Here is a 14,427-nt window from a genome sequence, read left to right as displayed (position 1 = left end):
GATGGGGCAGGGGTCCGGGGGGGGGTCTCAATGAATGTGGGGCGTTGGATGAGGCAGGAGTCTGGGGGGGGTCATGACCCCCTCATGGGGTGAGCAGGAGGGAACCGGTTGTTAATATTTTGGCAGCTCATCACTGCCCCTGCCCCATCCATCCTGCTGCCCTCTCCCCACTGCCAGCCCCCATTCCTGGCCGCCTTAAAATGCCTTCACAACGGGCTTCCTGCTGCCCCCGGGACTGGTGGGGAACCATTTCTGTCTGTGTAACTAAAAACAATTTCCCCGTGGAAAAATAACGAGGAGTCCTTGTGGCACCTTAGCGATTAACACATTGCTTTGGGCAGAAGCTTTCGTGAGTTAGTTCTAACCCACAAGAGCTGCTGCAGTAGGTTCTAGCCCACGAAAGCATGTGCCCAAATCTGTTAGTCTCTAAGGTGCCGCAAGGGCTCCTTGTCATTTTTGCTGATACAGACTAACACGGCTACCCCTCTGAAACCTATTTCCCCATGCTAATTTTCCCCTCTTATCCACTATTGATCTAAAATCCCTCCCCCATTTCCCCACTTTCCTCCCAGGATCCAAAATGTGTCTGGTTTCCACCCTTCTCTCTTTTATTATTGAACATGGATACGAGATCTCATGTTTTGCTCTTTTTTTCTATGCAATTGTGAAATATCAATTACAAATCCCCTCAGGCCAGGACGTGTCCCCCTGTCTTTTAATGTAGTTGGCCTGAGTCATTCTCTATATTGGAAATTGCTAGGGGGTTAAATTCTCCCATAATCACTCTTCCCTCCATTATCTGCATCTCTCTCCCTTAACTCTTCCCCTGCCACTGCAGGGAGGTCTTGCCGCTCTGCAGTCCCTCCCGTTCTCTGTGGTGCAGAATCATCTCCTCTCCCTCGGGCTGTTATATTGGGGGCTAATTTTCGGCTGTTGGGTTTAATATGCCGCTGCTGGACGGTGTTGGTTATGTAGCCTCGTTTGATTGACTGGAATAATGAATTTGTCTTTTAAACCGCAGTGATTTGCGATAAGGATTTGGCCTCCCAATTTGGTGGCAGTATCAGGATTGACAGGGTGAGAACCACTGCTCTGCATATCACTGGACTGAGAGACCCTAGGAAGACGTGAGGAACAACTCTTAGAGGGGATCCAATCACCGATTATCACGCGTCTGTTTATTAATCATTTCACCGAGCAGATAAAGAAAGCCCAGAGCACTGGAACGTAACAGAAGGTGGAGAGAAAGTACATAATGTCCAGCGTCAATACGTTCCCACTCATGTCCCCTTGGGGAACTCTGGAATGGGTAAGATGATTCATGCTGGGAATCGTTAGGAAAGGGAAAGATAATAAGACAGAAAATATCATATTGTCTCTGTATAAATCCACACCTTGAATACTGTGTGCAGATGCAGTCGCCCCATCTCAAAAAGATCTGTTGGAATTGGAAAAGGTTCAGAAAAGGGCAACAAAAATTATTACGGGTCTGGAAAGGCTTCTGTATGAGGAGAGATTAATAAATCTGGGATTTTTCTGCTTGAAAAGAGACGGCTAAGGGTGTGTGTGATTGAGGTCTATAAAATCATGACTGGTGTGGAAAAAGTGAATAAGGACATGTGATTTACCCATTCACATAACATAAGAACTAGGAGTCACCAAATGAAATTAATGGGAAGCAGGTTTAAAACAAACTAAAGGAAGTTTTTCTGCACACAACACACGGTCAAACTGTGGAACTCCTTGCCAAAGGATTTGTGAAGGCCAAGACTATAACAGGGTTCAAAAAAGAACTAGATAAGTTCATGCAATGGCTGTTAGCCAGGATGAGCAGGGATGGTGTCTCTAGCCTCTGTTTGCCAGAAGCTGGGAATGGACAACAGGGGCTGGATCACTTGATGATTCCCTGTTCTGTTCATTCCCCCTGGGGCACCTGGCACTGGCCACTGTCGGAAGACAGGACGCTGGGCTAGATGGACCAGTCTGGCCGCTTTTATGGTGGTCATCTGTTGGACAACTTCTGATGTGTTCCCCACCCTACTGCACACAAGCGGGGTGCTATCTTTTATGTTGGTGGAGGAGGGGGGAAGTCATCTGGGTCTGCAACACGGGGTCTATCTTTTATCCTGAGTTACACCTATAATCATACACACATATAAAGGCATATCCTTTTCTGTCCTGCCGCATCCTACTAAATTCAGGGTGCACCGTTTTCCATAGGCTAATTCTTTAGTTCCTCTTACCCTCGTTAACACTGACATCAAGGTAACTTGTGCTCATTTTAAAATTCCCCCAAATATTTGTGACTGTTAAGAACAGACATCGTGCAATGTTACTCGGTACATTGTGGCAAGTTTTCCTAAGCATCAGCAATTAGCACATTTTTGCTGTAGTAACACAACTGACACAATGTACGGGTGCAGGGTCATTGCTTGGGCAATGGGTCATGTCCCTATATCTTGGTCTTAAGGTCTTGTCTGGCTAAGCTAAATATCTCACAGCCCTTACGCCTGGCTTTGCAACCTTATCAGCTACGCACCTAATTCACACTCCTCTGTGATACAGTCCAAATCCCAGCGGTGCTACTCCTGCTTATCTTTTACCAAGTCAAATTTACAGCGAGCGACAGCGTCCTGTGATATACCAGAAGCTGGAGCAGACGATTGGTGGTTGTTTCTGGCCTCTGTCTCTCTGACCATGACTCTTTAATTATGAGCAGAAATATCCCCAAAACCTATGAGGGAATGATCTCCATGAGGGATTGCTTCCCTCAGGCGCTGAGATGCAGCCAGCTCTGAGGTGGGCCAGTGACCGTTATTTGCCAGTGAAAAAACCTGGAAATGTCTGAAATATTTCGTCTCCTCCATGCCCGGCATTCTCTTGTTCAAGAAGCATCCCGCAGGGCTCCCCCGTGCCGGTGTGGATGGCCGGCAGGTGCTGGCGGTAAATTTCTATCTAGTTATCAAATTGCGATAAGAAATCACCACAGGTTTTGTTTCTCTCCCCTCAATCTAAGATGCAGGAACTTCAGCATCTGAAGGGAAAACTGTTGCCCTGAGTTCTTATCCCCAGGTCTGCTGACAGGGGGACAATTTCTCAGGGGCCCCAGAGCCGGCAATGCAGCGGGGCTAAGGGAGGCTTCCTGCCTGCACTCACTCAGTACCGCTCCTGGAAGCGCCAGCACCTTCCTGTGGCCCCTGGGGAGGAGGGTCTCCACACCCGGCTCCTGCCCCGAGTGCCGACTCCACAGCTCCCATTGGCTGGGAACTGCTGCCAATCGGAGCTGTGGGGGCGGTGCCTGCAGGCAGCGGTGTGCGGAGACCCCCTGGCTCCCCCCTCCCCACCTAGGAGCCGCTGCCAGAGGGATGTGCCAGTCGCTTTTGGGAACTTGGTAAGCGCCGACCCTCAGACCGTCTCTTCACCCCACCTCCCTGCCCCAGCCCAGACCCCTCACCCACTCCTGCTGGGGGGTTGCAGCCTTGGGGGGGGCACTGTGGGTGCTTGGGGGAGCACGGGTGCTCGGGGAGGAGTTGGTGGGGCGGGGGAGAGTTGGTGGGGCGGGGGCAGGTTCCCTACTTGGCTCCTGGGAAGCCACAACCTCCAGCGCCTAACTCCACGTGCTGCCTCTGCTCCACCCCCAGCCCCGGTTCTGCAGCTCTCTAAACTAGATAAATGGTCTGAAGTAAATAGGATGAAATCCAATAGGACAAATGCAAAGTGCTCCACTTAGGAAGGAACAAGCGATTCCACATGTACAAAACGGGAAATGACTGCCTGGGAAGGAGAACTGCAGAAAGGGATCTGGGGGTCACAGTGGGTCACAAGCTAAATATGAGTCAACAGTGTGACACTGTTGCAAAACAAGCGAACATCATTCTGGGCTGTATTAGCAGGAGTATTGTAAGCAAGACACGAGGAGTAATTCTTCCGCTGTACTCTGTAGCGGTTAGGCCTCAGCTGGAGCAGTGTGTCCAGTTCTGGGCGCCACATTTCAGGAAAGATGTGGACAAATTGGAGAAAGTCCGGAGAAGAGCAACAAAGATGATGAAAGGTCTAGAAAACAAGACCTATGAGGGAAGATTGAAAAAACTGTGTTTGTTTAGTCTGGAGAAGAGAAGACTGAGAGGGGACATGATCACAGTTTTCAAGTAGATAGAAGGTTGTTAGAAGGAGGTGGGAGAAAAATTGTTCTTAACCTCTGAGGACAGGACAAGAAGCAATGGGCTTAAATTGCAGCAAGGGCGGTTTAGGTTGGTGTGACGAACTGGGAATGTCTGAATGTTGCTCTGAATACTGTGTTGGTGCCTCAGTGTCCCCTGTGCAGTTCTTAATATCTAGGTGGGGGGCCAATGGGAGCTGCAGGGGCGGTGTCTGGAGGCAGAGACAGCTAGGAGCTGAGGGAGGGGCGTTCCTGTCGCCCTTCTGGGGAGCCCACACCCCGATCCCCAGCCCTGAGCTCCCCACCCAGAGATATCTAGGTACTCTTACCCCCCTCTTATTACCAGGTCTTGTGTTTGGGACATTTCTGTTGTTTCAGTGGCAGAGCCTGGAATGTCTTTCTGCAGGGAAAGCGTTGGGAGGGCAATGGGCAAAGAGCTGGGATGTGAAGCTAACCAAAGCCCTTTCTAACATCTCCCCAGATGCTCCTCTCACCTTGACGGGCTGCAGAATAACACCCATGTTTTGTTCCCAACCATCTGGTCCTCCTGTGGGACGGGGAAGGGCAAGGCTTGTGCTGGCACCGGTTCAGGTAGGGACTGTTGGGGAGTGGAGGGTGGGAAGGGAACAATTAATATATAGGAGTGGGAGGAGGCAGAAAAATATGCTGTGGTGCAAAAAGAGGGTGTGACAAACCTGCTGGGACTTTTCTCATCTGGTTCCTAGAGACTCGGAAGAGACTCTTAGGGTTTGAGGTTGGAAATTCCTTCATTTCTGGAACACGAAGCAAACACCCCCCGTGCTCCCCGGACAGTGTTGGGAAAACCTTCCTGACCCCTAGTGCAGGAGCCAGAATGGATCAACCAGCGGCTGCTGTGAGATAAGAAGGGGGGACCCACCCGTGGCGATTAGGGGAGATGCTCCATCCCCTCGCATCCAGCTGCTGGGACTGAGGAGGGAGTTGGGCTTCTCACCCGGGGGCCTGGACCCTGCTGGGGGCTCCATCCCCTGTATTAGCCTCTGGCTAGTAAGTGAGTGATGAATGTGAAGACCCCTGCCCCCCTCCCCCCCGCTGGGAGGGGTGAAAGTCTCTCTATTTCTCCCCTCACCCTGGTGTTTTCTGGATGCTCTGAGCGGGGTGGGGGTGGGACTTTGACTGGGAGCCTCCCAGAGCTCCCATTTGATTGGCTCCTCTCCCCCAGGAATAGTGGGGCTGTGAGTGGGGCAGCAGGTCCTGAGTGTTGGACTCTTGCTCTTTCAGGGGCTGGTGACCTTCGAGGAGGTGGCTGTGTATCTCACCAGGGAAGAGGGGGCTCTGCTGGACCCTGCTCAGAGATCCCTCTGCAGAGCCGTCATGCAGGAGAACTATGAGACCTCGCTGGGTAAGGATTCCCGTCCCCTCGGTTCTTAGAAGGGGGAGTGACGAAATAAGGTTCACGTCACCCCCACACTGCAATCTCTCCTCTGCCCTGTTTCACCGACATGCCAGTGACACGCACACCAGCCCTCTGCCCTCCCCCGTTACACAGCGCTCCGGGAACGGGGCACGGGAGCAGCACAGGGCAACATCTAACAACTTCTCTTTGCTGAGGCAGAACCAGGGGTTAGGTCTGGCCTTGTGGCTGGAAGCTGCCTATACCTGTTCTGAGCTTCCTCCACACAAACCAACACGGACTTGCAAAATCTTACCACCCATTTCCCCTTCCCTCCCGAGGATTCCTTTTGGGTCATTGATTGTCTTCACTTACCCCTCACGAAGCCCTGGAGACCATTAACACGTAAGCTACCAGGCTGCTGACAGTCCCCATGGCCAAAACACCCCCTTGTGCATCTTCACTGGCACCACCTAGAAAACTCAGCAGTGAAACAGGGCAGACTCGGTCCCTCAGGGGTCACCTGCACCTCTCTACATACCACATCACAGCTCTGCCAGGCTGCTCCAACTGCTCCCTCCGCCATCCCGTTACAGCGACAGCTGACCCAGTGCACACAGCTGGGGGGCATGCGGATAAATGCTGGGATTCCCGTCTGTGAACACAACACAGACAATGGCACGTTCTCTTAGTCCTTCCTCGTATCTATTATAGATTCACAGACTATAGAATTTCATCCAGCCACTGCTGTACTGAGCTGAATACCTTGCGTTGGACTAAATCATCTTCCGGAAAGGCATCCAGCCTTGACTTGAAGAGATGGAGAATCCTCCACTTCCCTTGGTAGCTCTTAACCTCTGCACCACCCTGACAGACACATTCGCAGAGGCTATTGCCAGCTCCAGGATTCGTGGGCGGGGGCAGAGTTAAGGTTACAATGCAGGGGTGGAGTGTACTTTACCTCTTCATTTTCTGTTTTTTTCAGGAGTTTAACTTTAGCCACCATCTATATCTTGGAAGGGCATGAGGCCGCACTGGGCAAGAGTAGATAATTAATGTAGTTTATGGACATTTGATTTCCTTGATTTTTTTATGGACTTTTTTTGCTGCTATAACCGTCTACACTAGAGATTTTGCTGGCATAGCTCTTTGAGTTAGAGGTGTGTTTTTTTTTCACATCCCTAACTCACAGAGCTAAATCTAAGTGTAAACCAGGGAAAAATCTGCATTTGGATTTAAGTACTTGAAAATATTGCTCTTAACCCAGGCGTGTTGATATCAGAGGGCAGAACCCCTTCAAAATGCAACAAAAATATGCAACACACATTGTCAGAAAGCTGTCTCTCAGGATTCCTGTGACCAATTAAACCCAAATTTCAACCAGTGGCCCAGCTCGGCATGCCAATAAAGAGTAGCAAATTTCAAGATAATATGAATAAGCATGAGTAAGTCACTGCAGTTAAAATGATCATGCCAAACCAACCTAATTTCCTTCTTTGAGAAGGTTACAGCCGCGATGTTCCCTCTCGTTTTTCCCATCCATGTGCGGAATGAATTTTGTTATGGGCACCAGTATGGAGGTGATGTGTGGCGGGGGTGGGTCGAGGGGTTCAGAGTGTGGGAGGGGGTTCAGGGCTGGGGCAGAGGGTTGGGGGGAGTGGGGGGTTGCAGGCTCTGGGCTGGGGCTGGGGAGGAGGGTTTCAGGGTGCGGGATGGGTCTCAGGGATGAGGCAGAGGGTCTGTATGTGGCGCGGGTGCAGGCTCTGGGGTGGGACTAGGGAAGAGGGTTTCAGGGTGCGGGATGGGTCTCAGGGATGAGGCAGAGGGTCTGTATGTGGCGCGGGTGCTGGGGGGGCAGGGATGAGGGGTTTTGGGGTGCAGGAAGGGGCTTAGGGCTGAGGCAGGGGGTTCAGGCTCTGGGGTGAGACTGGGGAGGAGGGTTTCAGGGTGCGGGATGGGTCTCAGGGATGAGGCAGAGGGTCTGTATGTGGCGCGGGTGCAGGCTCTGGGGTGGGACTAGGGAAGAGGGTTTCAGGGTGCGGGATGGGTCTCAGGGATGGGGCAGAGGGTCTGTATGTGGGGGGGTGGGCTCTGGGGGGGCAGGGATGAGGGGTTTTGGGGTGCAGGAAGGGGCTTAGGGCTGAGGCGGGGGGGTCAGGCTCTGGGCTGGGACTGGGGAGGAGGGTTTCAGGGTGTGGGAGGGAGCTCAGGGATGGGGCAGAGGGTTTGGATTGGTGAGGGGGTGCGGGCTCTGGGGGGTGGGGATGAGGGTTTTGGGGTGCAGGAAGGGGCTTAGGGCTGAGGCAGGGGGCGTTCAGGCTCTGGGGTGGGGCTGGGGAGGAGGGTTTCAGGGTGTGGGAGGGAGCTCAGGGATGAGGCAGAGGGTTTGGATGGGTGGAGGGGTGCAGGCTCTGGGGTGGGGCCGGGGATGAGGGGTTTGGGGTGCAGGGTCACCCCAACCCTCTTTCCCTGCACCAGCACCTGGGCTGTGGGGGGAGAGGTGCCTCTCCCCGCTGCAGTAGCTCTGGGGTTGGGGCCGAGGCAGAGACCATAAAGATAAAACAATACAGAAATGAGGGTTTCACAACCACAACTATTGAGAAATGATTTCTTGCCAGACAGACGCTATCGAACTCAGTTTTCTTTAACTCTCTTACGATCTGTTTCTTTATCTGGTGATAGTGGGAGCTATTAGGACAAGTTCTCCTTCTTAACAGCCCGATATGACATTGTTTTATTGTCATTTAGCTGGAATGTGAGGATGTGACTTCCTGCTTCTCAACCAGTGGCTGCTGTTGGCCACTCTTTTAATCTGGCCGCAGACGAAGGCCTGATCCTTAGAGGGCTGGGGCCGGGGGAGAGGTGCCTCTCCCTGGCTACAGTCCTGGGTGCCTCCTTGGCTCTTGATAGCCTGCTGCACGGCCACGCAGCTTAGAGGGAACTTAGATTACTGGCCTCGTGGATGGGGGGAAGCAGTGGAGTTGTCATAGCTTGATTTTAGGGATAATGATACAGCCCCACGTGACTTTTGCATAAGGAACTGGGGTAGATGAAACTAATATATGATAGTGCACAACTGGTTGGAAGACAGTAATCAGAGAGTAATTATCAATAGTTCTCTCTTATATTGGGAGGATGTCTCGTAATTGGTCCCAGAGGGGTCAGTCCTGGGTCCAGTACTATTCAATAGTTTAATTAATTACATGGACAGTGGAGTGGAGAAGATGCCTATGAAATATGCAGATGACACCAAACTGGGAAAGATTGCAGGCTCTTGGGAGAACACTATTAGGATTTGAAATCATTTTGACAAATTGCTCTGAAAGAGAGCTCCTGAGAGGTAACGACTCGTTAAACCACCACAAAGGCTGGCAGTGCCCGAAGGAAACAAGTGGGTTTGCCTACCAAGACCTTGTGAGCACTGCATGTTCAGTATTGTCCCCAGCAAGTGTCAGGTCCTCAGGGCAGATATGGCTCACAGCTTCCTACCCATCCCGACCCCTGGCAGGAGCTCTGTCTCGTCCCTCTGAGTGTTTGCATATGACATAGAGGCAGACTCCATTCCCTCCTTTCTCCCCACATGGGGAAGAGTTTGGGGGAATTCGGTTCCTGATGATTTCCACCATCTGTCCAACACTTTTGGGTTTCTCTCTGCTTTTCCATTCCTATTTCTGAGGTTTCTCTCTCTTTCCCATCAGGTGACGGGATGGTGAGTGAGAACAGGGAGATGACATCTCAGCAGGAAGAGGCTGAGGGAGTGGAAGCACATAGGGGATTATCACAAAGATCTAAAAGGAATGCGTCCATGTGTCATGAGCCAGGAAAAACCTGTGAGACTCAGCGCAGGCCAGGGATGCAGCAGGGCAATCAGTCAGGGGAGAAAGCTGGTGGATCCATTCATTGTGAGGGAATCCACAAGGACCTCAAGGAATCCACAGCCCAGCAGAGAATCGTCATGGGAGAGAGAAAAAACACATGCACTGAGCATGGGGAAAACTTCATTAATCACTCAGTCCTTATTACCCATGAGAGAATCCTCACTAAAGAGAGACTCTATGAATGCTGTGAGTGCGAGAAAACTTTCACTCAGCGCTCACACCTTCTTAGACATCAGAGAAACCATACAGGAGAGAAGCCCTATGAGTGCTGTGAGTGCGGGAAAAGCTTCAGTCAGAGTTCAGACCTTATCAGACACCAGCAAAGTCATGTGGGAGAGAGACCGTACGAATGCTGTGACTGTGGGAAAAGCTTTATTTACTGCTCAGACCTCATTAGATACCAGAGAATCCACACAGGCCTGAGACCCTACAAATGTGGCGAGTGTGGGAAAAACTTCGGTGACCACTCAGACCTTCTTACGCATCAGACAATCCACACGGGAGAGAGACCCTATGAATGCTGTGAGTGTGGGAAAACCTTCATGCGGCGTTCACGCCTTGTTAGGCACCAGAGAAGCCACACAGGGGAAAAACCCTATGAATGCTATGAGTGCGGGAAAAGCTTTGCTGTCAGTTCAGCCCTTATTAATCATCAGAGAATTCACACGGGAGAGAGACCCTACGAATGCTGTGAGTGCAGGAAAACCTTCATTGATAGCTCAGCCTTTAGTAAACATCAGAGGATCCACAAAGAAGAGAGACCCTATGAGTGCTGTGAGTGTGGGAAAAGCTTCAGCATGAGCTCAGCCCTGGTTAGACATCAGAGGATCCACACGGGAGAGAGACCTTATAGATGCTCCCAGTGTGGGAAATGCTTCCATCAGAGGTCACACCTCATTTATCACCGGAGAATCTGCAAGGGAGATGAACAACATACAGATCTTGTCTAGGCATGACAAAGGAGGTTTTTTTTCTTGTAGGTTGTAAGGGTATTTGTACCATTTGCTTTGCTGTGTTCCCTCAGCTTACTCACGTGAATTGCCAGCTTTTGCCTTTGCAATTCACTCTTCTTTGGAGTCTCTCCTGTGGTCCTTATTATCAACTCCTTTGTCCTATGAGACCTGTGACTATGTGTCCTTTTTCAGTATGGCTTTCTGGGAGCCACGTAAGGTAAATGCCGAGGGACTGAGATTGTTCCGGGGGGAGAATGAGGATCAGGGTTTTAGCCCCAGATGTGCACCAAAAAAAAAAAAATGTTCTGAGAGCAACGCTTTAAATAGTAAATCATGATGAACTCCAATCACTTCCCAAATGCATGGAAGGTGTGACTGTCAGGTGGGCGCAACTGGTGATAGGAGAGATTGTGAGGCTCCAATTCAGGACTCCTTGGGAGAAGGGGGAGCAGTGGGAGGGGAGAAGGTGACCGGGAACTGGTGTTTCTGGGGAACCACAAAGCAGGACAGAACCGTGTAGACCCCACAAAGAAAGTTGGAGGGGCCGTGATGCAGGACACGCTGACGGAGAGATCAGAGAGGTAGGAGGAGAACCAGGAGAGCAGAAGAGAAGAGAAGATGTCAAGTAAAAGCACAGTCAGCATTGGCCCATCAGTCTAATTAGATGGAAACATGGTTGGGACATGCAGAAGAACACAAATAATTGGGTTATCAGGCTTGGGGTGGGGGAAGAGGCGGCATGGGGGTGGAGTCCACCTCCGGTGGGGCAGCTTAGAGGGAATTTTGGTGGGGAGGTGTGTGTGGGAGGAGTCCCCTTGAGCAGCAGCAGCCTAGGGCATTTCCCGGAGGAGCTGAGCATGGCCTGGCCCAGGAGTTGCGGGGAGCTGGGGCTGCTCTCGCTGGGCAGGGAACAAACCGACCCCATGTGTTCAAAATCTCTCCTGGGAGCGGGAGGGGACTGACTCATGATTTCTGAAGGATTTAGGGTTGTAAAACGACATCCGATCCTGGCCCTCACGCCCAGCACAGAAATGTCTCCTTCTTTCTGCCAGCTGGCATGGGGGGGGGCACAGGGGTGCAGGGTATAACCCTCCCAAACCCCAGGGCTGGGATTGGGAGGCTCCTCACTAGCAGATGGGGGAACAGCCTGTAATCTCCTGGGCCCAGTGCTGGGATTGGGGTGTCTGGTGGGGGGGTTACCTTGCAGTGCAGGGGGTTCAGCCCTTACCCTGCTGGCCTGGCTGCTACCTCATACACCCCCACTTACTGTACCCCCTGAATGCTCTGCACGGATAACCCTCCTGTTCCCCACAAACCACTCATAGCTCCTCCCCCAAAGCTTCTCTGAGCCCCCGGGGAGGGGCAGAGGGGCCCATGCTTGAGGCAGCGAGCATAGGAAACGCCTTCCTCACCTACCCATGGGGGAGCACAGGGTGGAAAGGCCTGGACCCCCCCCTCACTCAGCCCAGCCCATGGGGGCAAAAGGAGTAGGGACCCATAGGGGAAAGAGGTGGACAGTCCTGAGGGGATGGCACTACAGGGCGTCATTGTGAGGGGAGGGACAATGGGGTATCAGTGTAAGGGGAGGGGCTGTGAGGGGGAGGGATATGGGGTGTGTCTGTGAGGGGCAGAGGCCATGAGGATATAGTCACCTCCAGGCAGCAGGTGCCCCCTGAAATGGGGGTTGAACTGAAGCAGCTGCTTTGGGGAACCCTAGGGCCCAGCATGGAGCTGCTGTCCCTGCGGGGTCCCTGGCCGTCCCAAAGGGGTGATGTGAGGTTACTGCCCCGTCTGTCCTGGGGTGGGGGCCTGGAGCCCCCGGAACAGCCCTGTGGGGACTCAGCCCTGTGGGGAATTCAGTGTCTGTGGGGAAAGCACGTCTAGGAGTGGTGATTATCAGCTGCGTTACAGCAGCAGGAAAGAGAAGAGAGAGTTATTGCTTTAGATCAGTCTGGGTGTGGAGGAGCAATCAGTCTGACTGAGTCTTTATTCTCTGGGATTCCCCTGGAGCTCTGCTCAGACAAGTCTGAAGTGGGCAGAAAAACCTGCTGCTTTCACTGAGGGTTGGACTGAGGCCCTTCAGATTAGGATACTCAGGCACTGCCAGCTACACCAGGCAGCTGCCTGCCCTGGGGAACAGGAACTAAACCGCGGTTCTCAACTTGGGGCCAAGGAGGCTGCGAGCCGGTTTCAGGGAGTCGACTAAAATAACCCAGAGAGCAGGGCCAGCGTGAGACTCGCTGGGTCCCAGGGCAGAAAGCTGAAGCCTGAGCATGAGTCCCACCACCGGGGTCAAAGTTGAAGCCTGAGCAACTTAACTTCACGGGGACCCCTGTAGGGTGGGACCCCAGGGAATTGCTCTACCTGCTACCCCCTAATGCTGGCCCCGGCTTTTAATCTACTGGATGTGCAGAAAAACAGTTGTGGCACAGGTGGGCTGTGGAGTTTTTATAGCATGTTGCAGGGGCGGGGGGGTCCAGGAAAAAAAGGATGAGAACCCCTGGTCTAAAGCATGCAGGGCCTCAGGAAGCAGAGAGGAAACCTTGCTTCCCAGTGACCTGCCCTAGCTCCTGTCTCAGCAGCAAAGAAAGTCAGTTCCCCCCACCCCTGATGAATCAGTCTGAGCTACGTGCAGAGCTGGGGGTTTCTCCTTTCACTCCTCCTGGGGAGTGCAGGGGCCCAGGGGTGTTTCTAGCAGAGCATTTGGGACTCAACGGGGGGAACCAGCCTTTCATACCAGAACGCTCACATTCAAACCACATCTTTGTTTATTTTTTTTTTATAATACGATAGAATCCTTCAATCCTAGTGTCACCATGGATAACGTGGCTTGGTCAGCCTGGTGGGATACCGAGGGTAAAACTAACCAACTCTTCAAATCCAAGAAAGTGGAGATAAATCACCTCTCAGAGTCAATGTGCATAGAAGAGGTGAAAGCAGCAGAGAATCCTGTGGCACCTTATAGACTAACAGAGGTTTTGGAGCGTGAGCTTTCGTGGGTGAATACCCACTTCGTCAGACGCAGGTAGTGGAAATTTCCAGGGGCAGGTATATATATGCTAGCAAGCAAGCTAGAGATAACGAGGTTAGTTCAGTCAGGAGGGTGAGGCCCTGTTCTAGCAGTAGAGGTGTGAAAACCAAGGGAGGAGAACTGGTTCTGTTAATTGGCAAGCATTCACAGTCTTTGTTTAGTCCAGAGCTGATGGTGTCAAATTTGCAAATGAACTGAAGCTCAGCAGTTTCTCTTTGCAGTCTGGTCCTGAAGTTTTGCTTGCGGATAGCCACCTTAAGGTCTGCCTATAGTGCTGGCCAGGGAGGTTGAAGTGCTGTCCTACAGGTTTTGTATATTGCCATTCCTGATATCTGATTTGTGTCCATTTATCCTTTTCCGTAGTGGGACTGTCCAGTTGCCGATGTACATAGCAGAGGGGCAATTGCTGGCATTTTGATGGCGTTAATTACATTGGTGGATGTGCAGGTGAATGAACCAGTGATGGTGTGGCTGATCTGGTTAGGTCCTGTGATGGTGTCGCTGGTGTAGATATGTGGGCAGAGTGGCTCGAGGTTGTATGCATGGATTGGGTTGTTCCTGAGCTGGAGTTACTATTGGGTGCGGTGTGCAGTTGCTGGTGAGAATACGTTTCAGGTTGGCAGGTTGTCTGTGGGCGAGGACTGGCCTGCCACCCAAGCCTGTGAAAGTGTGGATCATTGTCCAGGATGGGTTGTAGATCCTGATGAGCGTTGGAGGGGTTTTTGCTGGGGGCTGTATGTGATGGCCAGTGGAGTTTTGTTGGTTTCTTTTCTGGGTTTGTCTTGCAGTAGGGAGGCTTCTGGGTACACGTCTGGCTCTGTTGATCTGTTCCTAATTTCCCTCGTGCGGGTATTGTGTTTATGAGAATGCTTGGTGAGATTTGTAGGTGTTGGTCACCGACACGCTTGCCTCATAACCTAAGTCGTGCGCAGAACGCAATTGCCATCCACAGCCTCAGAAACCACCCTGACATTATCATCAAAGAGGGGCTGATAAAGGAAGGTGCTGTCATTCATCATGAACAGGTCTGACTA

The 14,427-nt window shown here is 51.9% G+C and overlaps 3 protein-coding genes across 7 annotated transcripts in view; 2 read left to right on the top strand and 1 right to left on the bottom strand.

Annotated features, from left to right (window-relative positions):
- LOC116824745 (uncharacterized) overlaps positions 1-14,427 on the bottom strand; it is an 864,335-nt gene that overhangs the window by 505,983 nt on the left and 343,925 nt on the right. The gene's annotated exons all lie outside the window — the stretch shown is intronic.
- LOC116829256 (uncharacterized) overlaps positions 1-14,427 on the top strand; it is a 385,131-nt gene that overhangs the window by 327,053 nt on the left and 43,651 nt on the right. Inside the window, exon 12 of the mRNA XM_075070439.1 lies at positions 9,230-10,295. Coding sequence (XP_074926540.1) covers positions 9,230-10,295 — 1,066 coding nt within the window. The remainder of the gene's footprint in view (positions 1-9,229; positions 10,296-14,427) is intronic.
- LOC142047424 (uncharacterized) overlaps positions 1,248-14,427 on the top strand; it is a 147,389-nt gene continuing 134,209 nt past the window's right edge. The window contains 2 exon segments of the mRNA XM_075070369.1: positions 1,248-1,309; positions 4,641-4,750. Of these exon segments, the coding sequence (XP_074926470.1) occupies positions 1,306-1,309; positions 4,641-4,750 (114 nt within the window). The 5' untranslated portion in view covers positions 1,248-1,305.

Source organism: Chelonoidis abingdonii, chromosome 11, assembly GCF_003597395.2.
Source record: "Chelonoidis abingdonii isolate Lonesome George chromosome 11, CheloAbing_2.0, whole genome shotgun sequence".
Lineage (NCBI taxonomy): Eukaryota > Metazoa > Chordata > Testudines > Testudinidae > Chelonoidis > Chelonoidis abingdonii.
The sequence above is the reverse complement of the archived record's forward strand: the minus strand, read 5'-3'. Positions and strand labels throughout refer to the sequence as shown.